The 25,788-nt window shown below is 38.9% G+C and overlaps 2 protein-coding genes across 3 annotated transcripts; both read right to left on the reverse strand.

Annotated features, from left to right (window-relative positions):
- Window positions 1-611: 611 nt before the first annotated feature.
- LOC120087177 (early nodulin-like protein 1) lies at window positions 612-1,800 on the reverse strand. Its single transcript, XM_039044082.1, has 2 exons — window positions 1,517-1,800; window positions 612-1,085 (listed from the first exon to the last, which is right to left on the reverse strand). Exons 1-2 carry the CDS (start codon window positions 1,728-1,730, stop codon window positions 721-723), a joined length of 579 nt encoding a protein of 192 aa, XP_038900010.1. The 5' UTR covers window positions 1,731-1,800; the 3' UTR covers window positions 612-720.
- Window positions 1,801-6,646: 4,846 nt separating this feature from the next.
- LOC120084559 (probable inactive ATP-dependent zinc metalloprotease FTSHI 2, chloroplastic) lies at window positions 6,647-25,536 on the reverse strand. 2 transcript variants are annotated; one of them, XM_039040356.1, is made up of 11 exons: window positions 23,995-25,345; window positions 23,639-23,811; window positions 23,200-23,301; window positions 22,940-23,104; window positions 22,651-22,791; window positions 15,065-15,223; window positions 14,436-14,521; window positions 14,055-14,133; window positions 13,504-13,626; window positions 7,443-7,499; window positions 6,647-7,360 (listed from the first exon to the last, which is right to left on the reverse strand). In XM_039040356.1, the coding sequence occupies exons 1-11, from the start codon at window positions 25,343-25,345 to the stop codon at window positions 7,139-7,141; spliced, it is 2,658 nt and encodes an 885-aa protein (XP_038896284.1). In that variant the 3' UTR covers window positions 6,647-7,138. The 2 variants fall into 2 exon arrangements, with proteins under 2 accessions (XP_038896284.1, XP_038896286.1); XM_039040358.1 differs by lacking the exon at window positions 13,504-13,626 and having other exon boundaries at window positions 23,995-25,536.
- Window positions 25,537-25,788: the final 252 nt, after the last annotated feature.

Raw genomic sequence — 25,788 nt, forward strand, 5'->3', positions numbered from 1 at the left:
ACTTGCTTAAGTAGAGAAATTGGGATCCAGGTTTCACACATATAGACCAATTCAATTACAAACTTTTTGCATGGAATTTTCGCTCTTAAACTTAGCATTTAACAATCTTATTATGAGAATTAGATAGGGTGGTTAAGAGCATTAGTTTAAATTTCTTGACTACTTTGGATTGAATTTATTTGTGTGAAATTCTTATTTAAATTAATTATAGTAAAAAAATGTTCAATTTATTTAATTAGGCCCATATTAGGAAAAGTTTTCTTTTAGTTTTAATAAACACTATTTACCTCTAAAACTATCATTCTAAATTCTTAAGATCCTGACCCATATAGGCCAATTCAGTGATAGAAACTTTTTGCATGAAATTTTCATTCCGGAATACCTTTCGAAACCTGAGCTCATTAAGATAAGAAATGCTCTCCAAATGCAAAAACCCTCTACCCAATGGGATAACTAGTTACCAAAATGAGTTCAACTAAAAAAAGAAGTGATTGAGTTATGTTAAACATTATATCATGTTATGTTCTGATAACCAAAATGTCATACAATCATAGTGCGAATTTCGATCGTGCAAATAATTTGACTGATTATAACTCTGAAATAAAAAATTGGAATGAAAAAGGCATACCAATTACCAAGAATAACAAAAACAAAATAAATCCAACTAATAAGCAATGAAACAGCATCAACAAAACCAAACAACACAAACAATTTGGCTAATTAATTAAGAGGATTAGAGATCAGCAACATCCCAACAACGGCAGCCATGGGAAAGATGATCACCACCGGGGCGGTGATCGGAAGAGAAGCTCCGGCATTGGTGGATAACGGCGAAGGAGCATCGTCAGCATTAGATTGTGGCGGAGCGGCGACAATGAGATCATGCGGTGACATGACTTGGACGAGGAGACGTTGGCCGTTTTTGCAGTGATCGGGAAAGCCACTGATGAAGTAAAAAGGGCCAGCCCTGTTCAGCTTTATAACGCCTTTCCCGTTATTGAAACCCAAAATTGGGTTGCTTGAATTGCAGTGATAATAATCCCACTTTTCAACCATTAGAACTGAATCATTCTTGTATTCAAAAGCTACACATTCCAAAAACAAATCGTTAGAGAACAGTTTTCAATCCCTACAAAAACGAAAAACAAAATGGGTATTAAACTAGGCCTTTAGTTACTGACAATTCAATCTATGCATTTAGTATGCAACAATTTAGTATAATTCCTAACGTAAAATATTTCATCAAATTTAAATGTAGTTTTTATTATTTAACAGTTCAGATTCCATAGCTTAACATATTCGCCCCTAATTTGTTTATTAATTTATATATCCAAGAAGTTTCGATAAATTTCAACACTAATGTTCAAATAAAAACTAAATGGGGACTAATTTGTACATTTAATGGACTAAATTCATGATAGTTCAGAACCATAAGTGATTCATACCAAAAAAAAAAAAAAAAGGTTTGAAATCCTCCTAAACTTAAAAATTTGACGATAATGTTAATGGTACTTACAGAGAAAATCTCCGATTTGAAATCGGTTAACGGAGGCCCAATACTCGTAGAATTCAGAGTTCTTGGGCGGAGGAAGTTGCCAACCCATCTCGTCGCCGACTTTGAACTCAAAACCGGCGACGGAGGAGACGACGGCAGCCACCATTGCTGCAATGGAAATGATCAGCATATAATAAAGAACAGCAGTGAATGGTGGTCTGTATGTTGTCTTCATTCCGATTGAAGGGGATGAGAAATTGGGTGTTGATTTTAATGAGAGATTTGCTTTAGAATTTGGAAATGATGGAGTGTGTTTATTTTATTTATATAATGAAAAGAATAGTGGAGATTGAGAGAGTGGGCGGTGGTTTGAAACTTCGAAGTTTAAACAGGAAACGTGGGCAGTTAATTTTGGTGAAACATCGGGTCGTTTCGGACTTCGGAGAATGGCGGCTGATCACTGCAAGCTTTTGGGTTGGGCATTGGCCCCATAGAACAGGAAGTCACGGCCCAAAAAGTCTCTCTTGAATTATAGCAAAATGCATGAACTTTTTTTTTAATTTTAAAGTATCCTCATCGTTCTTTTAAATTATAGTGTAATTAATTTAATATCTTTATTAATAGCACCGTAATTAATTGTTCAACTATATATCTTAGCAAATTTTCAATGGATATTTTCCATAAATCTCGCCCTTCAAGAGTTTGTTATAGATTTTCGAATCAGATTTAATGTTTGTTTTGAATTTTTGAATGGTGTACTTCAACTAATTTTCAAATCTTGTTTTAAAATTTAAATTATCATATTATATTAATTGTCCTAACCGAGATTTATTTTTTTATTATACTTTCTATTAATCTTAATCAAGATTCACGAGTTTTAAATTACTTTGAACATTATATTTATTATCCTTTTATTTCAAACATAAAATATTATAATAACACGTAACCCTAGTTTTCTTCATCCCCAATACTTTCTTGTCATGACTTTTGAACGATTAAGGGTTTTGTTGAATGGTAAGTGGGATGAAAATAACCACTACCATGACTTTAGATTTATTGAAGTTTTTGTTGCTTCGAACACATCTTTTTCAATTTTCATATTGTTTTTATTGATTTTATACTTTGGAGGCTTGACTTAATTGATCAAATCCACCTCTTCTTTCCACGTTGATTCCTATCGAGCCATTGTGAAAATGTAGGCTAAGCATATGTACGATGTTGGTATTAACCAGTTTGCTTGGGGTCTTAAACCCACATTCAATCAAGGATCATCAAATATTCTTTGTTTCTCTTCAGCTCATGAGATCTCCACAATTGACATCAACACCACATCATAATTGGTTAATAATTTCAATTGGCGATTTTTTGTTGAGATTTTCATACTCCAATCTAAATCGGTTTCTTTCAGACAAATTTTTTATCAGTTTTGGGTCTAGAACAAGAAAAGTTACATAATATGTAAGTTCAAAAACCATTTAGATGATTTGGTTATTTTTAATGGTAGTGTATTTCTTTTAAGTTTAGTGTATTTGTTGGACATAGTTTGAAGACTAGTTATTTGTAGGTCACATAAATATGCCAAAAACTTTCAAAAGATCTTTTATGACTACAAAACCCCATCGAAATGATAGTGTAACTAATTTTTTTCATTACACATTTCTTTTATCATACATCTTTATTTTCTCCTAAAATAATCATCGTTATTTTAAAATATCAAAACTAAACTTTTTTTTTTTAAAATATCATTCTATTTTTTTTGTTTTGATTTTTTTAATCTTTTTTCAACTTATTTTGTGTTTTTGCATTTTAATTTGTTAATTAGTTTGAAAAAATTATACCATCAAATATTAGATCTTTTAATTAGTTTGAAAAATTTAGAGCAAAAAAAGACAAAAGGAAATTATGGCTGTGATGATAAATTCCGAGATAGTGACGGCACATTGAACTGGTGTGATCACTAGTGGCTCGAAGGAGCAATAAATGAAACCGGTGGAGAAGGGGTTGAAGTCGAAGCAGCATTGGTGGAAGGATAGGAAGCCACATCCGACGGAGCAATGGATGAAGACATAATTCAAGTCGGAGGTGTTGTTATTGTCGATGGAGGAGCCGAGAGGTCGATGTGGTGATCAGAGAGCCTAGATGTATGTTTTAATTAAAGTGTAATTACAAAAATTTCTTAATAAATCAATTGCAATCTCATTTGTATTGCTAGAAGTAGTTTAAACTTTTATAAATTCGTTTATTTATTATTTTAATTCATTTTATCATTTCAACAAATGAAATATTGATTTGCTAATTTTCCAAATGAAAAGTTAAAATCCACGATGAAAGTATGAGAAATTACTTTTCTTTTTTTGTTTTCTTTTTTTGTTTTCTTTTGAAATAATAAAGAGATGTATAACTTAACAATCGAACAGCCCAACCTTCGCAAGCCCCACAACTTGGGAAAGCCAAACGGAAGATCAAAAGTTCACAAAAAAAAATAAAGAGAAGTCGTGCAGAATAACCAAAATGAGACCCAATTGAAAAAATGGACATTTTTTTTAATCTTATGATTTAGAGCCCAAACATGATGTGTAGAGCTCATCCTCCCTACTTAATTTTCCAATTTTGCCCCTTCCTAAAAATCTCCCCAAGATCAACTTTCAATCAAGGATGACATCTATTAAGGATGAATATATCTCCCATAATTTAAGCAATTTTCAGATTTTTTTTTTTAAAAAAAAGAAAAGTACAATATTGGATATAGTATATTTTCCTCCCTCCTATATTTTTCTATTATATATTTCCAATTCATCACATATTCTCAAATCTGATCTAATATTTTATTTATTATTATTTTTTTATGAAATTCAATTTTAGAACTTTTAAACGTGTAACAAACCACTATAAAATGGGTTCTAGTTACGAGTATGAACATTGGTGTATAATTAATGTGAATTTAGGTAGGGAATTGATATTTGAATTGCATTGCATATAGAGAAGGATTGATTTGGGATGTGCAATAGCGTTGAATCACATTCGGACGTAATCTGTTTCTTTGTCGCTATCAACCTTTACTGTTGACGCACCCTCCAATTTGGGAGATAATTCCAAGAATAAAGTAATTAGCGGGTTCAAGACAAAAGTTCCCTCTACTAAACAAGGTATTTAGGATGCATATGTATGCTTGATTATCACATTGGGCTATGTTGTTTACCTCTAACCCCCTCTATTTTGGAAGATAGTATATTTTCATGACTCAACAAAGATTTTAGTAGTTAAGTTCAAAGTACTTGTGTGGCAGATTCAATCTAAGGTTACAACACTATTCTTAAAAATAATACAAAGTATTCCTTTTTCTCAAAAAAAAAAAAAAAAAAAATGGTAGATTGTATTTGTATGACTTCTCTTTTTAGTACATTACACTTATTATTGTGTTTAGATTTGTCTAGGCACATATATGGTGTATTAAGTGTTACTTTCTTTTATTCATGCTTTCTCTTTTTAACGTCATATAGTTTGTTCACATACAATTTAGTACTATGATTATATCTTATTTATACATAATATTTGTCTACTTTATTTGAATTTATCTAGGTATATATATAGTGTATTCAGTGGTGTACGCAATACTTTCTTGTTTTTGTGAAGCTTCGACCTAAATTCTTCTATTTCTTAGAGTTCATACAATTTTGTGGGTGATTTTAACTATTTTTATCAAAGCTATCACCTCATAAGGCATTCAAATTGAGGAGATGTACTTTGTTTTTCCTTTTTTGTTTTGTTTGTTCTTTTGTGTTTTTTTTTTTTTTTTTTAGTTAGTTGGGATTTTGGTCACACATAAATCTTTACATCTTTTAGTTTGAATTTGAAATTTTGTTTTAACTATTTTTAGTTTGGATTTATTTAAATAGGTTGCTAGGAGTAATTTAGACCATTTGTAAATATTAATTAATTAATCGATTAATTATTTGGCCATATATCTAATAAAGAAATTGAATGGCCATCTTTCAAAATGACTCTAAATTTGGCCATTCTTACTGTCAACCCATAAATAAATAAATAAAAATTGACACTGCATGATGGGCCAGATTATGGGCCACTCTATTACAACATCTAGGAACAAATTTTAGCACCTTGACATTCAGACTGGAACACAAGGAGACTAAAATTTCAGCATAGATCACACCATAAGGAGAACAAAGAAAATTCATTGAATGGAACCTCTTCATCCCAACCTCTGCATCAGATTCAACCCACATATCAGCACACCCCAAGTTGTCGGCCAGCTACAACCCAGCCAACAAAATCGAGATCTCCCTTGCCTTAGCATTCAAACAACCCGAACGGAACAGAGCATGGGTTGCGACCCACCTCCCCATCCTTGTCTCTGATCGCAGCACCCAGCTCAATTCCTTCCCAATTCCTTCCCAATTCATATGACAAGCCACATAGACGTTTAATTTAACCTCCCCACGCCGGCAGGAACCACCTCTAATCCGAAGTCCGGTTGCCAGTTTGCCTTCCAGCAACCATACCCGACAACCATCTTTAGCCACAGTCAATTTGATCAGCAACATATTTGAGAAATTGCTCTTACCTAAACTCTTGATAGTAGAACTTGTAAAGATAGTAGAAAACTAGTCCTATTCTACACTAGGTGAACTAGCATAAATTGTGTCAATTTTTTCCTCAGTTTGATCTAATTATCATTCTGGTTACTTGTAACTATTAGGTTGATTTGCCTATTCTTTCAATCTCAATGAGGATGGCCATGAGTGATGTAGTGAAACAATTGGTAACCCACTAATAATTTTGTTTAGAACTGTACACAAAAAAGAAATTAAAAAATAAACTTCCATAGAGTTTAGAAATTGTGACAGTACAACCCAAGTCTTGAGGTCTTTATTGATCACGTCTGAGAACTCGAGCCACAGAAAAACTGATGGAAGACCCTCACCGACAATGTCAATGATTTGAGCATCTAAGCTAATAATTATGCCTTTCATAAGGAGAAAATTCAATTGCGTACCCATTATTTGTTGAAATTACAGAACAAAGAACATAATGTGAATGTACAAGCATAAAATTATTTTTAAGTCAACTTGGTTAAGCTGTTGTGATGGCTAAGCTGGTCGACTCCAATAGGGGGTACATGTAAAAGGGCACTAGAGATGAATATAAAGGTATAGATATCAAAATCTTTAAATAACGTACAAGTACTGAAATTATAATCTAACCACCAAAAATTTCACGCGAGAAACTCAACTTATTACAAAGTAACACTAATTATCAGAGTAAGAAAAAAGGCATCTAAAACTTAGGAATAGTTACATGAAATGATAGACTATGAATGGTGAAGAAAACCTGTGTAAACATAGCCAACTCCGAAACCACATATACCAAATGGGATAAAATTGAAAAGGAACTAACAAATACTCACCTTTCTACTGTCCAACCAATCGACCAGCTTCACGTCTCCACTGTCTAATTCATCACTGGGAAATGACCGGTAGAACCAGTCTCCAGTAGGAAAATATATGTTCCTTCTCCAGCTCAGGCAATGACTTTTGCTATCACAGTACCACTGCTAGAAATTTGTGAAACCGTGATCTCAAAACTTTAGAACAGAGTTATAGCAATAGTTTTGGAGGTCCATGTTTATGAGCTGTTGCTGCTTATGGGTATTTTCTTTTGGTTCTTCATCATCTCCTCCTCAAACTTGGTCCGTTTGGCAATTCGAAGGTCAATGATGCTCGGAGGCATTGGTTTAACCGAGCCATGCAACTCAACGAGTTGGAGGAACTCTTGTTTTGTTAAACTTTTCTTTTGAATAAGATCATCAACCACCGCATCCATGAGCTTTCTGTTTTGTTGCAAAATCTAATACAAGAACAAGGAGATCGCATTACAAGAAGGAAGTTGTATAATATTTTGTATGACATTTCTAGAAAGATCATTGTACCTCTTTTGCACGCTCATAACAAATGTTCACAATCCGCAAAGCTTCCAAATCAATATCCTGCCAATTCAATATCCATCACACCAAGATAGACAATGCCAAGGATATACTCAGAAATTATTTCTCAGCATTTGCCAATCTAAATTTACTTCCCATAACATGTACCAAGGGGCAAACTCTTATTCGTCTGAAAAATATAATGATGAGCTAAGGAGTAAAGCAAATGTAACATCCTGAATTTTCAGGTAAATTTAAGATCATTATCTTAATATTATCTTTAAGATTTTGGTGTATTTTTGCAATCTTGAGGCTAAAATTGAATTATTTTGGATAAGATAATTCAATTTAAATTGAGTATGATAAAAGATTTGTTTTATTTTAAGACGGAAAGATTTGAGTGATTTGGAGTTTGGATTTAATTTGATTTGGAGATTAGAAGGAAAAAGTAAATATGTATATATAATCTATTGAAATCCAATTGAGGTTTGGGTTCAAGAATTATATATATATATATATATACACACACATACATATTAGGGGTTTTCTTTTTTAAGTTAAAAGTTAAATAGAAAAATCAAAAATCTCTCTCTCTCTCTCTCTTCAACCCACATGAACCCCCCTCCCCCCTCCCCCCCCCCCCGCGTTTTCTTCTTCCTCTTGCGACTCCAACTAGCCAACGCTGCCACTTCGCCCAGACCGCCAGAGTTCGCCAGGCCACTGTCATTCGTCCAGTATTGCACGATGTTAGAGCTCGTCGTTCGTGCCACTCAACTCAGTCGACGCCCAGCCGATTGGAGTTCCAGACCAGATGCCGCCGCTCGTCCTCCACCGCCTCGCACCATCGATCCAGTCGCCGCTGTCTGGGAGCCACTGCCTTAGGTTTCACCAGAATCTTAGATTTAGGTAAGGATTTGATTAATTTAGTTGGGTTTCTTGAAGGTTATTGAACATCCACTGAGTTTTGGCTTCGATTTATTAATACCCATCACGTTTTGGATGTTAGGACGAACTTCGGGGTGATGAGAACCACTGTCCAACAGTGCAAAAGGACGATTTTTGGAGATTTTGGCAGTTTTTAGTAAGCCTTCGAGGTGATAACCTTTTGGATGGTTATTTAAGCTTTAGTTTGGGTTTTTGACTTTGAAAGTGTTGTGTTTGGTTTAGGAATGTGCTGATTTTTTGGAAGAGCTGGAGGGGTAAATTATTTGAAACTGTTTTGGATTTATTTGGCGGTATTTTAGTGATTGGGTGGTTGAAATTAGGCCTTAGTTATTAATTTCAAATTTGGTTCATAATTTTAGGGCTTGACTCAAGATCTTATTAGGCAAAGGGGAATAAGCTTGTATAAAACATTTGGGCTTAATTCCAAGGTAAGTGATTTACTATCGAAACACCTTTGTGCCAGGTGTAACGGTCATGCTTGTCCAGGGCCTGTTGCCCATGGCCGCATGCCCAATCCAACCCCCTTCTAGCATATTTTCATGTCCTGTATTGTATTAGTTTAGTTAGCTTGCTTTCTTTACATTTTCATTGTAAGTGACCACTCGCCCTTTTGCATATGCAAGGGCGCCAGTTGGCTTTTTGTTCAGAATGCACTATATGGGGATAAGACTAACCATCATTTCCTCATACCCGGAGTAGTACTCTATAAAGCCGTTGTTGTTGCTTATTGCTTTCTAGTCTACTACAATCTTTCTTTCTTTATTCACACTCACAAATCTTCTTACGAAAACCTTTTCTCCAAACCCGTTTTCTAAAACCGTTTCCCTAAAACGGGGGTGGAGGTTGCAAGAGGCACTCGGTGTGCATCGGCAGTCCGTAATCGAGTTGGCTGGCTTGTTCGTGAGCGGGAACAAGTGCCGCACAATCGCTAAGAGAAGCTTCCGAAAGAGCGATTGTGACAGTTGTATCAGAGCCAAGTTGGCTTATAGAGGGAAGATCAGTGATCATGTCGGCGACGAAGAACCTGAACAAGTCCCATGGTGGACAGATTGGTAGAGATGGAAGAACAAATGCTCTACCTGAGAGAGGTCCCAGATAATGTTCGTTTCCTTGAGACTCGGCTACAAGAAGTTGCCAAGAAAGCCGATGGAATTGATGCGGTGGTAGGCCGCCTAGACGGATTACCCGTCAGAGAATTGATGATGAGGGTGAGACCCTCGAGACCAAAACAGTACGGTCCGGCAACTTTGAACGAGGCGATAGCTCCTCAGGTTCTGTGGCCCACAATAGAGGAGCGTGTCGAAGAGCTGGACAGCTCCCAAAAAGCAATACTTCAGATGGTAACCGACCTATCTGAAGACTTTCGATCGGCCCTGGATGTCGTCAGAGCCGAGATAGCGGATGTGAGTGCGAGGGTGAATCTCACCATCCGAGCGGTAGGGAACCAAGCCCCACCTGGGGGCGCAGTGGCAGTAAGCCGAATAAAGATCCCAGAACCGAAACCCTTCTGTGGGGTCGAGAAGCGAAAGCCCTGGAAAATTTTATCTTCGACCTTGAGCAGTACTTCAAGGCGACGAACACAGTGACTGAAGAGTCGAAAGTCACAATAGCAACGATGCATCTAATTGAAGATGCAAAACTGTGGTGGAGATCACGATTTACAGACATACAGGAAGACGTTGCACTATTGATACTTGGGATAGATTGAAACAAGAACTTCGCTCACAGTTCTTCCCTGAAAATGTTGAGATCTTGGCTCGACGAAAACTCAGAGAGCTAAAGCAAACAAGTAACATCAGGGACTATGTAAAACAGTTTGCAGGACTCATGTTGGACATACGAGATATGTCCGAAAAAGACAAGGTCTTTTGCTTTGTGGAGGGGCTGAAACCGTGGGCGAAAGCAAAACTATACGAACAGAGAGTACAGAATCTCCCCTCTGCCTATGCGGCAGCTGAACGACTATACGACCTTAGCACTGACTCACAAGATGTGAGGAAGCAATCAACTTCCTCAAATGAGGAAAACAGAAACAGCCGTTCCAGTCCTCCAGGCCTGGGGGAGGAGACAAGAACACAGGGGGGACCGTAAATCATCCCAACCGAGATCAGGAAACAACTGGCGGGGGCCGCCACAATAGCATAACAATTACAATCGCCCCCTGTCTTGTTTCATATGTAGAGGGCCACACAGGGCGCGTGAATGTCCAAATCAAACTGCGTTCAATGCTTTTCAAGCCACATTAGCCTCTACCTCCGGAGACGAGGCCGAACTAGAGGAGACGGTAACCGAGCCAGCGGCAGAAATTGAGAATCCCAGGATGGGGGCATTGAAATTTCTGTCTGCACTCCAGAAGAATATGGGAAAGGCGACGGAGCCACTAGAGAAAGGTCTCATGTATGTGGACGCTTGGGTCAACCAAAGATCGGCCAAAACCACTATGGTTGACTCTGGGGCTACCCATAACTTCATGGCGGAAACGGAAGCTCGCCGCCTGAACTTGAATTGGGAAAAGAGATGCAGGAAAGATGAAAGCTGTGAATTCCGCAGCCCTACCGATTTCGGGGATAGCGAAGAAGAACTCCGGTAAAGTTAGGAGACTGGAAGGGCCTCGTCGACTTCGTGATTGTCAAGATGGATGATTTTGATGTGTACTGGGGATGGAATTCCTACTTGAACATAAAGTCATACCAGTGCCCCTCGCCAAATGCTTGTCATTACCGGATCTACACCGACCGTAGTCCAAGCCAGTATCAAGCGGCCAAATGGAGTGAGAATGATCTCAGCCCTCCAATTGAAGAGGGGCCCGGCCCACGACGAACCCACGTTCATGACCATACCAGTAGAATCGGTTGAGTCCACTGAAGAGGAGATCCCCCAAGACGATCTATTTGTCTTGGAAGAGTATCGGGACGTCAGGCCGAGAAGCTTGCCCAAGTCCCTACCCCCACGAAGGGGGATTGACCATGAGGTCGAGTTGTTGCCAGGGGAAAGCCGCCTGCCAGGAAGGCATATCAGATGGCCCCGCCCGAATTGGCTGGGCGTCGAAAACAGTCAGACGAGTTGTTAGGTATGGCTCAGCTTAGCTTCAATATCCAGCAGAGTTCCGCGATCGGAAAGGCGTCCCTCGAAGTGTGCGACAGACAGCCACTCAGGCCACACTTGGTGGACCACCCTTATGCAGGCAAAAGTCCTCAGACACATAACTTCACTAAAGAGTGGAGCAAAACCCCTGAGATAGCTCGCGCCTACCTAGAAAGAGCATCAAGGAGAGTGAAGAAATGGGCTGGTAAGAAGCAGAGGGCCCTTGAGTTTCAAGCTGGGGACAAGGTCCTGATCAAGCTACGACCGGGACAGTTTCAGTTCCGAGGCCAGAGAGACCAACGGCTAGTAAGGAAATATGAAGGTCCAGTGGAGGTAATTGAGAAGGTCGGGAGAACCTCATATAGGGTTCAGTTACCCTCATGGATGAAGATTCATTCTGTCATCGGTGTGAACCTCCTGAAGCCCTATCATCCCGAACCCGAGGATGGACAGCGGAACATGCTAAGGCACCCATCAGTCACGATGAAGAGTTTTGCTGAGAAAGAAGTTGCAAAAATCTTGGGTAAACGTACGCGCCGTAGTGGAAGACCCAGACGAGAACTGACAGAGTTTCTTGGTGAAATGGAAAGATCTCCCCGATGAAGAGATCAGTTGGGAGCGGGCCGAAGACTTGAAGAATGCAGCTCTGGCCATCGCAGGTTTTGAACAAGGTCGGTTGACGGGACGTCAACCAATTAAGTGGGGGAGAATGTAACGGTCATGCTTGTCCAGGGCCTGTTGCCCATGGCCGCATGCCCAATCCAACCCCCTTCTAGCAATATTTTCATGTCCTGTATTGTATTAGTTTAGTTAGCTTGCTTTCTTTACATTTTCATTGTAAGTGACCACTCGCCCTTTTGCATATGCAAGGGCGCCAGTTGGCTTTTTGTTCAGAATGCACTATATGGGGATAAGACTAACCATCACTTCCTCATACCCGGAGTAGTACTCTATAAAACCGTTGTTGTTGCTTATTGCTTTCTAGTCTACTACAATCTTTCTTTCTTTATTCACACTCACAAATCTTCTTACGAAAACCTTTTCTCCAAACCCGTTTTCTAAAAACCGTTTTCCCTAAAACGGGGGTGGAGGTTGGCAAAGAGGCACTCGGTGTGCCATCGGCAGTCCGTAATCGAGTTGGCTGGCTTGTTCGTGAGCGGGAACAAGTGCCGCACAATCGCTAAGAGAAGCTTCCGAAAGAGCGATTGTGACACCAGGCACTTTAGTTCTTCAGTTTCAGTTTGGATTAAGTGAATTTAGAAGCATGTATTAGACCTCAAGAATATGTTAATAAGTATGAATGATTCAGTTACACACATGCTAGAACTATGAGATTGTACTAATGTCTATGTTGTGGGACCCATAGATAAGATGTATGATTCTTGTTCAGTAGGTAACAACTACCCTTCTAACACTAGCCACGTTTTCGTGATCCTCCAGGTTCATTATCATGTTCAGCTCCCGGGACTGATGGGTTCCCTACCAAGTTACCATGATCCTACGGGTCACTACCATGTTCAACTCTAGGGACCAACGGGTTCCCTACCATGATTGTGTGCCTTCAGGCCTTCAGATACATGTTAGAATGGGTTATTAGATGGCCATCCATGTCTTCATGTTTCCACGTTTTCATGCTCTCATGTTTCTATGATGGATTACAGTATGCTTGTCCACCAGTATGTATGCATTTGCAAATATGTATGCATAGCCTGACCCTGATAGTAGGATTACTTACTAAGTATTTTATATTCATTCTTTATTACGTTATGTTTTTTAGGTAAGAGTAAGGATATAACAGCCAACAGAGAGGGTCAATGGCTACTTTTTGAAGTTTTAAAATAATATAAAAAGGTACGATTTTAAAGTACTGTTGTTCGTCTTCCAAAATTTCAAAAGTGAAAGATTATATATATATAAAAGCTACCCAGTAAAAATTTCCTCCTATAAACAAAAACAATAAGTACGCTCTTCTTTTTCTCCATTTCAGAAATATAATCCTGTATTTTCATCAACTATGGACACATAGAAGCAAACATACATTGATTCTATCTGCAACCCAGAAGTTTGATACTCCATGATGTTTCTCGGAAAGGCCTCCAAGAACAAAGGTTCTAGCAGCTGATCTAGCATTGTCTGCTGTTTCAGCCCAGATTGTACTCAACTGTAATTCCGAAAAAGATTGCACCAGATTATACCAAACAATTCAAGAAAAGAAGCTGCAAGCAAGTGGACGTGGAGATTTGGAAAAAGATGTGAAGAAGGGATCTTCCAAACGGGAAGTGACGCAAGAAAGTTCACTGTTCACCATATTATCCATTGTTATCCTAAATATTTCACATCACTAAAATGAGATGATACTGAAATTCTTATTACATGATGTTTTAACCATAACTATCCCTGCTGAAAAATAATCAGGACAAAAAAAATGTGCAACTGTAACGTTACATTTATTTAGCTTCATTTTTCTCCTTCAGCTGACATCTCACATCAAATGTTCAGAAGAAAATGTCCACTAAGTTATGGGGAAAAAATATCAGATAACTTACAATGCATATCTTATTACAATTAGACAGTAGTCAAGTATAATACCTGGGCTTCCCCATGCCAAAGCTCATCTGCTGCACGTGGTGCTAGTTGAACAGTTATATGATCCAAGAGGGACTGGCGGCTGCATGAGTAAGAAATACGGAAAACCAATCAAGAAAGGTTTTGTTATGCATTTTGAATAGAAAACTAAGGTGGCAAATGAATTAATATGGAATACCAAAAAAAAAAAAAAAAAAAAAATCAAGTTATTGGAAAACCATTTGAACCGAAAACCAGTACAATCCATGAGAATGCTGATGCACAACCCTCACGAGAAGTTCTTACATGATCAGAATAGCTTTATAAATAAATAAAAAATTATTAGCCCACGAAATAGGCGAGAGAAAGAATTAGAATGGCTAAAACAGAAGAAATACACCATACGTAAGCATTCCTTCATTGTACTTTATGGCATTCATTTTCATCCGAACATAACCCAATTCCCTACCAGCTCTAGGTGCAATAGTGACCTGCACCATAAGTAGTCATGTCCAAATTGTAAATATATTCTAGGTATCAAGTTCAGGAACACAGCATTTAGATTTAAGAATAATGGCAAAGCGGTAAAGCAGCAAAATCAAAATCAAGAGTTCTTAACAGGAATGGTTATATTTTCTAGACATTCTACACCAGAAATGTGGGTTTTAGTGTTGCTAATGTGGTACATACTGAGAAGTCAAGGAAATTTTGTTTAAATACTGGATGTATCGTGTTACACATTCACTTAAGGTGCCAATGAGGACTCAAAAGTATGAGTTATTCAATAAGAAGGGTCCCACAAAAACTCCAATTATTCAAGTGTTGCTACTGAAGTTTCAAATTGATCAAGAATTATGTATAGAAGAACTTCGTTGCTTGCTGTTAACTTACAATGGCTGCTTTTGTTTCTTCCTAAATTTAGTTATTCAGTTCAATCTACTCCAGGAATATAGAATGTAAAAGCGGTGGATAATTCTAGTGCACGAAAAAAAAATCAGGAAGGGAACTGGAAAAGTTGATGATTAAGACCATACGAATTCAATATTTTTAAGGTCAGGGAAGTTCACGGCTACAACAGCCATTGCTGCTTCATTAATGGCCACTTGCTTCCATGTCTCTGGGCTTCTTTCCTTCCTATCCAGCATTCCCCTTTCTTCTATTTGAGCAGCTTGCAATAAATCATCGGTTGTAATCTGCACAAATCAGAGAAATTCTTCCTAATATTAGGGCAATCTATTGCATGGACAAATTCAAAATATTTCAGTAGGAAGCCTAAAGTCACAAAAGAAGGGAAGAGAAAAAATAACAATACTAATCGATAACTAGAAGAAAAAAATAGTATTTTGTTAGCAATACGAGTAGAGAAATAATAGTATTTTCTTTCCTGACGATAGTGAAAGGTGGGATGTTAGAACCACATATTTTTCTTTCATGTCGTTTGTAGGTAGGTTTGGAGAGTGGTTTTCGAAGGAACCCAAGCTTCTCAAACTGCTTGAATATTGTAATTTTTCTTTCTTACTCTATTTTGTGTCCGATTCTATTGTAATTTCTGCTTTGATACCACGTTAAATTTGTATATTAATGAATAAATCAGGATAATTCAGAGTACAAAGAACCACAAAATAAATAGACTCTAGTAGACCCAACAAAAGAAAGAAACAAAAAAGGAAAATATTAATATGGAAAATACAAATTAGGAATAAACTCTAATTTCCATTTAACACCCTCCCTCAAACTCAAGGTGGTAGATTGGCGAACAACTTGAATTTCCAAAGATAACTTCCAAAACAAACAGCAGATCTGGGATGGAAACAAAAACCTACGAAGAATGAAAACACAAAGTAGGTTGGAAACATAAACCCACGAAGAACGGAAACAAACATCTGGGCTGGAAACAAAAATCCTCATATCGAGATCTATAACAAAACCTACAACAACTTCTAGGTTGAAAGACCATCATATAGAGATCTAAAACTGTTGAAAATAGCTGTGAATTTTCCTTATGGGCATTTTAGACATTTTACATTGCTCTACTGTATTAGGGTTTGCCTACTCTATTTATATCTCGGGTCTGTGTTGTATGAGTATATTGAATAAGAATAAAAACTCTTCTATCATAGTTTTTTCCTCCCTGGTCTAGAGTTTTTCACGTAAATCTTGCGGTGTTCTCCTTTCCTCCTTTATTTTCAATATGGTATCAGAGCAAGTGATGAAACCCTAGCCGTCGTTAACGAAAATCAATCTTCACCAACAGACACAACAGCTTCCGATGCTGATGCAGTCCATGCCGCCACCATGCAAGCAACTGCTGACCGATATCTTTAGACAGCGTTGCCCCTTCTTCTCGGCCACGTGCACCAGTCGACGTCGCAGCCACATGGATTGATCAACCCATCGGCAATCTGGTCAGATTTCGTCCACCCAGGTGAGTTTCTACCATCGACGTTGCAACCACGCGAATCGGTCAACCCCTCAGTGGTCCAGTCAAATTTCTTCCGCACAGGTGAGTTTCGGCCACTACCTAGGTCCATCCGCTCGAGTGGGGTTTTGTCGATGGGTGTCTGTTCGCCCGAGTGGATCTCTGTCGACCACAAATCTCCAACCAAATCCTACAAATTCAGATTTATCCTCAGGTCTAACGATGTATTCAGAAGATTCGGTAACTGCTTTTCCTACCTTGCCTATATCAAATGTTATGCCTAGATCTCTAAAAACTACTGCAGGTTTCATTATAAGAGAGAAACTGAATGGCCAGGACTATTTTTCATGGTCTCAATCCATCAAGATGGCCCTTGAAGGGCGTCACAAGTTTGGATATTTAACTGGTGAGATACCTAGACCCAGACCAGGAGATCCCCAAGAGCGCATTTGGAAAGGAGAAGATTCTTTGCTTCATTCGTTGTTAGTTAACAGTATGGAGCCATAGATAGGAAAGTCCTTACTTTATGCTGCGACAGCTTAAGATATTTGGGATGTAGTGCAAAAGTTGTACTCTAAGAGGTAGAACGCATCACGATTGTACACGTAGCGTAAACAGATCCATGAATGCAAACAAGGAACGATGGGCGTGACCTCCTATTTTAACAAATTAACTCTACTCTGGCAAGAAATGGATCTGAGTCGTGACATTGTCTGGGATTGTCCGTGTAGGGAAGTTCAATATTCAAGAATTGAGGAAACTAATTGGGTTTATGACTTTCTTGTTGGGTTGACTTCCAAGTTTGATGTTGTACGCAATCGAATACTAGGACAAAGATCGATACCATCTCTAATGGAAGTCTGCTTTGAGGTTCGTTTGGAAGACAAATCAAGTGCCATGAACAATCCTGTTGTCACTGCTGTTGACTCCGTTGCGTTTGGTGTGAAATCATCTGGATCTGATGGTGACAAGCAGAACAGTAAACCTTCTCCAATATGTGAATATTGCAAGAAACCTTGGTATACTAAGGATCAGTGTTGGAAGTTATATAGTCGACCCCTGAATGGCAAACGTCGCTCTCCAAATGACAAGTCAAATCCAGGTCGAGCGCTCGTGAGTGACTCTACTAGTAGTACGTCACAGTCTCAGGTGATCAACCAGAATGACCCAGGTATTATTAGGGTCGGTGCGATTGTCCAGTCAGGTACCCCTCAATCCTTTAGTCTTCTTATTGAGGGAAGGAAACCTTGGATACTGGATTCAGGAGCAACAGATCACTTACTCATCTGATCAATCTCTCATATGTTCCTGCTGCTGGTAATGGGAGGATTCAGATTGCAGATGAGTCATTTGCTCCTGTTGCAGGAAAATGTCATCTTTCTCCATTCCATGGATTGACCTTACAGAATGCGTTGCATGTTCCAAAAACATCCTACAATTTGATGTCTATCAATAAAATAACTAGGGATCTTGACTGCCAAGTTATTTTCTCACCAGATAATGTTTTGTTTTAGGATTTGAGCTTAGGGACGACGATTGACACTGTCTGGCATGATAGGGGACTCTATTTCCTTTCTGATAATGCTACCTCTAGAAGTTTTTATAGGACTAGTTTGTTGTCTTCATTTTCAATTTCTGAAAAAGATTATTTGTTATGGCATTTTCGTCTTGGTCATCCAAACTTTCAATATATGAAGTATTTATTTCCCCATTTATTTCATAATGTGGATGTTTCTTATCTATCTTCTGATGTGTGCATACGTGCAAAACAGCCTCGGGTTACCTTCCCATCTCTCAACCTTACAAACCTTCCCAGTTCTTCCATCTTATCCATAGTGATGTTTGGGGTCCTTCCAACATCACTACTTCGTCTCGAAAACGTTGGTTTGTAACATTTATTGATGATCACACCCATCTTACATGGGTGTTTCTACTCACGGACAAGTCAAAGGTTCCGTCCGTTTTTAAACAATTTTATACTACGGTTGAGACCCAGTTTAACACCAAGATTGTCATCCTTCGGAGTGACAATGGTCGGGAATTCACTAACACCACCCTTCGGGAGTTCTCGACTTCGAAAGGTATTATCCATCAAAGTTTGTGTACTTATACTCCTCAACAAAATGGGGTGGTTGAACGCAAAAATCGTCACCTCATTGAGATTGCCCAGTCCCTCATGATCCATGCCTCTCTTCCCTCTTATTTATGGGGAGATGTCGTTCTAACTGCAGCCCATCTCATTAGTCGGATGCTCTCCCGTGTTCTCAAATCCAAACACCTCTTGACTGTTTCAAAGAGTCTTACCTATCCACGTGTCTCATTCCAGATGTTCCTCTTCGGGTGTTTGGATGTACTGTTTTTGTCCATAGTTACGATCCTCACTAAACTAAATTTGCCCTTCATGCTCAGAAGTGTGTCATTGTCGGGTATCCCTTTCACCAGCCGGGTAATAAATGTTTCCATCCAACCTCAAGAAAGTACTTTGTTTCTATGGATGTAACGTTCCTTAAGGATGAACCCTTTTTCCGCATTAGTCCTCTTCAAGGGGAGAATACTAGTGAAGAGGCTAACTTGTCCACATACTCCATTCCCACGGACTTTCTTCCTGAGCCTACCCTACCAATGACACTATCCTTCCTACTGAACAAGTGTCCTAGAAAACATACTACAAGAAGAATCTTAGAAAGAAAAATAGCGCCTCCTGTTGTTCCATCGGCTACTGTCCATGAATCGGAACCGGCACCAGCTGGAGCCCGAGGTATTTTTGTTCCTGATAATATCGATACTTCTATTCCTAATAATACTGATGAGTGTATTGAGGGTGATGTGATTGAAAATGACGAAACTGAAGAGATTGTTCCAGAAAATGACCAAGCTGCAAGTAGTAACGAGTCTTCAGGAGAAACTCAGAAGGCCTTGACGCAAGTGAGTAAGGATGACCACCGTTCTCTTACTAATGAGAGGTCAGGTAAAACAGGAGATTATGATCCCTCCATTGATATACCCATCACTTTGTGAAAAGGGACTAGGTTATGTACCAAGCACTCCATGCATAGTTTCCTTTCTTACAGTAATTTATCTTCTGGGTTTAGAGCATTCACTACTAACCTAGATATTGTAACAATACCAACCAATGTGTATATGGCCATGGAGATTCCCGAATGGAAGGCTGCAGCCATGGAAGAAATGGGAGCTCTTGAGAAGAATAAAACGTGGGATCTTATAGCTCTCCCTAAAGGGCATAAAATCGTTGGGTGCAAATGGGTGTTCACTGTAAAGTACAAGTCTAATAGAACTCTGGATAGATACAAGGCCAGGTTAGTTGCTAAAGGGTTTACTCAAACTTATGAAATCAATTACTCAAAAACTTTCTCTACGGTGGAAAAGCTTAACATTATTCGCGTCCTTCTTTCAGTAGCCGTGAACAAAGATTGGCCCCTCCACAAGCTTGATGTGAAGAATGCTTTCTTGAATGGAGAGTTAGAAGAAGAGGTTTATATGAGTCCTCCTCCTGGATTTGAGGCTCAATTTAATCATAAGGTTTGTAAACTCAGAAAGTCTCTATATGGTTTGAAACATTCTCCAAAAGCATGGTTTGACCTTTGTTAAGTCCCAAGGTTAACATTCAATGGCACTCTGAACACACATTGTTCACAAAAAAGTCAACATCGGGGAAGATGGTTGTTCTAATTGTGTACGTAGATGACATTGTTCTGTCAGATGATGATGCGGCTCAAATTACCAAGTTGAAATAGAGAATGGCTGATGAGTTTGAGATTAAGGATCTTGGGAGTTTAAGATATTTCCTTGGAATGGAGGTAGTGAGATCCAGAGAAGGGATTTCTATTTCTCAACGGAAATATACCCTTGATCTGTTGAGGGAAACAGGGATGACTGGATGTAAACCTGTTGATGCCCCTGTTGAAGTCAATGCTAAATTGGGAGATTCTGTTGACGGAATGCCTGTTAATAAAGAGAGATATCGACGGCTAATAAGGAAATTGATTTACTTATCTCATACTAGACCATATGCAGTCAGTATGGTGAGTCAGTTTATGCAGGCACCTTACGAGAAGCATATGGAGGTTGTTACTCGAATTATGAGGTATTTGAAGTTCACACTAGGAAAAGGCCTAATGTTTAGAAAATATGACAAAAGATACATTGAGGCTTACACTGATTCTGATTGGACAAGATCTGTTACAAACATAAAGCCAACTTCAAGATATTGTACTTTTGTGTGAGGTAATCTTGTTACTTGGCAGAGTAACAAGCAAGGTGTGGTTGCTATAAACAGTGTTGAAACTAAATACAGAGCTATGAGTCTAGGAATATGTGAAGAGATATGGTTGAAGAAAGTTTTGTCTGATCTTCACCAAGACAGTAATGCTCCTATGAAATTCTATTGTGATAACAAGGCAGCTATAAGTATAGCCAACAACCTTGTACAACATGATAAAACTAAACATGTGGAGATCGATATTCAATTCATCAAAGAAAAACTAGACAGGGGCAGTATCTGTATTCCCTACATTCCTTCGAGTCAACTAGTTGCTGACATTCTCACTAAAGGGTTACTCAGGCAAAGCTTTGATACTTGTGTTAGCAAGTTGGATCTTATTGACATCTATGCCCCAACTTGAGGGGGAGTGTTGAAAATAGTTGTGTATTTGCCCTAAGGGCATTTTAGTCTTTTTATATTACTCTACTATATTAGGGTTTGCCTTACTCTATTTATATCTCAGGTCAGTGTTGTATGAGTATATTGAATAAGAATAAAACTCTTCTATTGTGGTTTTCTTTCCCTGGTCTTGGGTTTTCCACGTAAATCTTGTGGTGTTCTTCTTTCCTCCTTTATTTACAATAAAAACAAATCTCCACGAACGACTGATTTGAAATTGGAACAAAGATCTTTGTGCAAAAAGAGATTTGCCATAATCGTACAAACCAAATTGGATCAAACTGAGTGAACTCAACCAATTAAATAGAACCAAGCTATTTTTTTTTTTTTAATAGACCAAACCCCCATGAACCAAAATTGAACCAAACAGAGAGACCAAAAACCAGACCAAAATGACTAAATCGGACCGGTCGAACTGAACCAGTGGAGTTAAATAAACCAAGGGGATTTTTTTTTTCAAACCCTCCACGATGGAGCAGATGTCGCGTGCAAGTCTAATCAACGGCGAGTATTGTTGCAGTTCGTGAATCCGATTGGCGACAAAAGATTTGGTAGAACCCCAACAAACACGGAATTTGAAGCGGACAGCAGTTGATGGGTCTGTAACTTTTTTTCCGGCAAGATCTAAGAGGTACGGATCAGATGAACCTAACAGATACACAGAGTTTCGTGCGGGTCTGAGAATGAGCGGCGACCAATGGGCGATGGTACGCATTGAACCACGGCGACAGATCTGGGCGGAAGAGAACGAGCCAAATCTGGGTGGCATGCAAATTGATTCACGAGTGAGAGGATCTGTGGTCGTTGGAGCTATGCACATCAGACGGATCTGGAAGGCACGGATGTGGGTTGGTGAAGAGAGGCGGAGGTCTGGTGAATGATAGCAATTTCTAAAGATCTAGGCTGCCGTTTTGAGATCCACAGATCTGAGCACAACTGGGGGCTGGCATGCGATGAGTGGGCAGAAACGCTAGAACGCATGGGTGGATTAACTATACCAAAACTCTAATAAGCAAGGGGTCTACCTTCTTCGTCGTCGATCGACAGAGGCAGAGAACGAACAAACCTTTGATGGTTAGGGTTCAATAAGACAACCTAATGCTTTGTAAACGAACAAACATTAAATTTGTATACTAATGAATAAATCAGAATAATTCATAGTACAAAAAACTACAGAATAAATAAACTCTAGTAGATCCAATAGAGGAAAGAAACAGAAAAGGAAAATATTAGTATGAAAAATACAAATTAGGAATAAACTCTAATTTCCTTTCAACAATAAATATGTTCCCATCCTACAGCAAGTGATAACCAAAACAAACCATGCAAATTCAAGACTGCGTTCAGGAGAAAATACTAAAACTCGGTAGGAGGATACACACATATTTGAACTGAAGTACTATTCCAAAAGTGAAACACTAACAGATTCTCAATGGGCTGAATCTGATAAAATCAATGCATTTCTTTTTCCAAAAATAAATGATAGAAGTAATATGCTATTAATCTGGATAGTAAAGTACCTCAGTTCTGCCATCACGAATCATATTTAAAGCAGCAACCTCAACTATGTTTGCTAGTTCTGCACCAACCATTCCATCTGTCATACTAGCAACAGCCATGTAATCAACATCTTCAGCCATAGGTTTCTTTCGTGCATGAACCTGTAATCACGGAAGAGAAAAGAAAGCTACTTGTCTAGAAACCTCAAATCAAAGAAACCTCAAAGAATTTTGATTGTACATTTCCTATTATCAGAGCAGGGTGGAATAAGTGAAACAGCAAACCTAGCAAAAATGAAAAGTGTATTACCTTGAGAATTTCCATGCGACCAATAAGTCCAGGCTTAGGAATATATATCTTTCGATCAAATCGTCCAGGCCTCACGAGAGCCGGATCAAGAATATCTGGTCTATTAGTGGAAGCAATAGTGATTACTTCACCCCTGCCTTCGAATCCATCCAAGCAGACAAGAAGCTGCAATGCATAAACCAACAGCAACACGGACCATTAAGAAAGAAGGAAGACTTTACGGTTCACAATAGCAGATTAGATAATTCTAGCCCAGAAACCTGATTAAGAGTAGCATCACGTTCTTGCCCTCCAGAACCTTTTATCAAACCACGTTCCCTTCCAACAGCATCTAGCTCATCAATGAAAACAACTGATGGAGCCTATCAAGACCAACATAATATTGAAGAAAATGTGCAGACAGAACATTTTTAAATTATACCACATGAATTGGAAAACTTAGAAGATCAAGAAAGTGGACAAAATTGATATGTATAAAAATAAGAAGTGGAAATATGAAACCTGATAAGAGTCAGAACAGGGAAATCATATATTACATTAACCAAGAACCACCAATAGTAGTATCAACCAGAGATTAGTGAGCAGACTTGAGTGTTCAAACAATGGAGATGAACAAACTAAACAGTGGTTTTTTTTTTTTTTTCTTAACAGAATTTAGGTACAAAAAAAGTGAAATTGAGCAAATGAGAACAGACATACATTTTCCTTCGCTTCTTGATATAGGGCTCGAACACGCGAAGCACCAACCCCGACATATATTTCCACAAATTGAGAAGCAGATATGGAGAAAAAGTTAACGCCTGCCTCACCAGCAACAGCTTTTGCAAGTAAGGTTTTCCCCACTCCAGGAGGACCGCAAAGTAGTATCCCACCTGATTAATGAACATTTTAAGCCTAGAAGAATTCTAATGAAACAGCTCCAATTACTTCGTATCTCTGCTTGAAGCATGAAACTACTCATACATAGCTAAATATACACTAGGACCCAAAGAATTCTCATTTGTAGTTCAAACAAACCATAAGAAAAAGTTCATCCACTAAAAGTACATTCTGACCTGGTATCTTTACACCCCTTCTTCTGTACATCTCTCCTTGTGTGAAAAACTTCACAATTTCCTCAAGCTCGAGCCTTATTTTCCCAAGCCCAGCGACATCCTCAAACTTCACATTCACTCCTCTCTCTAAATACTGAGGTAGTCTCTTGCCATGAGCCCGACGAACTCGAGCACCCGACTTCATAAATTGCATAGCCATCTTCAAATAAGGATTTTGTTCACCTTTTCCTTGCTCAACATCATCATCCTCACCCTCTATACCTTCCACCTCCCTCTCTAACTCCCGCATTTTCTTCCTCTCCTCTGCTTCAGCCTTCTCAATCTTCAATCGATCTTCATAATCCTTCTTCTGTCTCCTATAGCTGAACACCACAGTTCGGTAGAAAATAACAAAAAATACCAAACCAAGGGCTGTTGACACATTTGAATCCCGGGCTAAATTTGCCCACACGAGTGCCATACGTTGGTAGTTTTTTCTAGCTTCACGTAATGATTCCTCCTGCTTCTTTCTCCTTGTCTCTTTCCTAATCCTCCTCTCCTCCTCTTTCTTCTGCACCTTCATTGCCTTTTCAATCATCTCTCTTTCTTGCCTCATTTTCGCCAATTCAGCAGACTTTTCCATCTTTAACTCCTCCCTCACACGCCTAAGCTCTGCAGCTCTCTTGGACTCTTTCTTAGGCTTAACAAAAAAATACATAAATTCCGGTACTCTCGACAAGAACGCCAAATACGGAGTAGGCACATCAGGAGGCTTTATAGGAGGTGTATATGCATTAACACAAACAGAATCGATCCCCAACTCATCCCAAAGCTCCCAAAACCTTCGATTACTCTCCACAGACGGCAACACCGTCCTCAACACTCTGGAATCCTCCAGAACCACCATTACTGGTTCCGACCTCACCCTCAAAAACCCATTAGGAACTTTAATCACATGCTTAAGTTTTCCCTCCCTTTTAAAATCCAGGACTTCAGTATAGGGAATCCGGTTTGAGATAGATGGAAGCCCCTGCGACCACGAAAGCAGCTCCTGCGGCGAAAGAGCTTCAACTTTTTTGGCGGAAGATTTCTTAGGTCCACGCCTTCTTTCCTTCACTTCTTTGGAGGCGGTAGCAGCAAGGGCGCTGGACATAGGAAGAGAGGTTGAAATTATAGTGAGAGTTACAGAGAGCTCGAGTAAATTCAGGTTGTTCTTCTTCGAATCGTCCACTTTGCCGCTTTGAGAATTGGACGGAGTTGAAATTTGCGATGATATTGAGGGATATGGGCGACGCCATGTTCGTGGCTTGAGGATCCCGAGCCTGGAATAGGGAAATGGGGAAGAAAGTGTCAGAAACCGTTCGCAGGCCATCGATTGCGTTCCAGCCAGGGAAATCGATGGAAGTGAAAACCTAAGAGAATGCTACATTGTTGGAAGAGAAGGGCGGGAAGGAAATGGAATTGAGGTTGCTCCGATACGTTCCTTGCCGATTGCTCTGGTCTGAATATTAGAGGAGATAATTTGCCAAAATGACGAGTAAAAACTTATCTGCGATCAACATTTTACTCTTTTCACATTCACATATCACTCTTACCCTCTATTTTATAACGCCATCTAATTCAGATTAACACTATCTAATTTAGATTAACACATTAATTATTGATACACATCCATTTCATAGATAGATCAAATACTCTCACCCATTAGACGAGCGCGATCTTTCACATGTTCCTCACTTTTTCTCACTACGCAATCATTTTTCTCAATTTTCTTTTATCATCTTCGATCATTCTCCCTTCGTCTCAACAACTTTT

The sequence above is a fragment of the Benincasa hispida genome, chromosome 9 (genome assembly GCF_009727055.1).
Source record: "Benincasa hispida cultivar B227 chromosome 9, ASM972705v1, whole genome shotgun sequence".
In the NCBI taxonomy this organism is placed as follows: Eukaryota; Viridiplantae; Streptophyta; class Magnoliopsida; order Cucurbitales; family Cucurbitaceae; genus Benincasa; species Benincasa hispida.

Excerpts from the sequence above, each read along its gene's own strand:
- LOC120087177 (XM_039044082.1), bottom strand. The coding sequence starts at position 1,730 with ATGAAGACAACATACAGACCACCATTCACTGCTGTTCTTTATTATATG. Across the intron at positions 1,086-1,516 it reads TCAAATCGGAGATTTTCTCT|CTTTTGAATACAAGAATGAT; the intron begins GTAAGTACCATT and ends TGGAATGTGTAG.
- LOC120084559 (XM_039040356.1), bottom strand. The coding sequence starts at position 25,345 with ATGGCCTGCGAACGGTTTCTGACACTTTCTTCCCCATTTCCCTATTCC. Across the intron at positions 14,522-15,064 it reads ACCTTAAAAATATTGAATTC|GTCACTATTGCACCTAGAGC; the intron begins GTATGGTCTTAA and ends CTTATGGTGCAG. Across the intron at positions 13,627-14,054 it reads TTTGGCATGGGGAAGCCCAG|TTGAGTACAATCTGGGCTGA; the intron begins GTATTATACTTG and ends TCGGAATTACAG.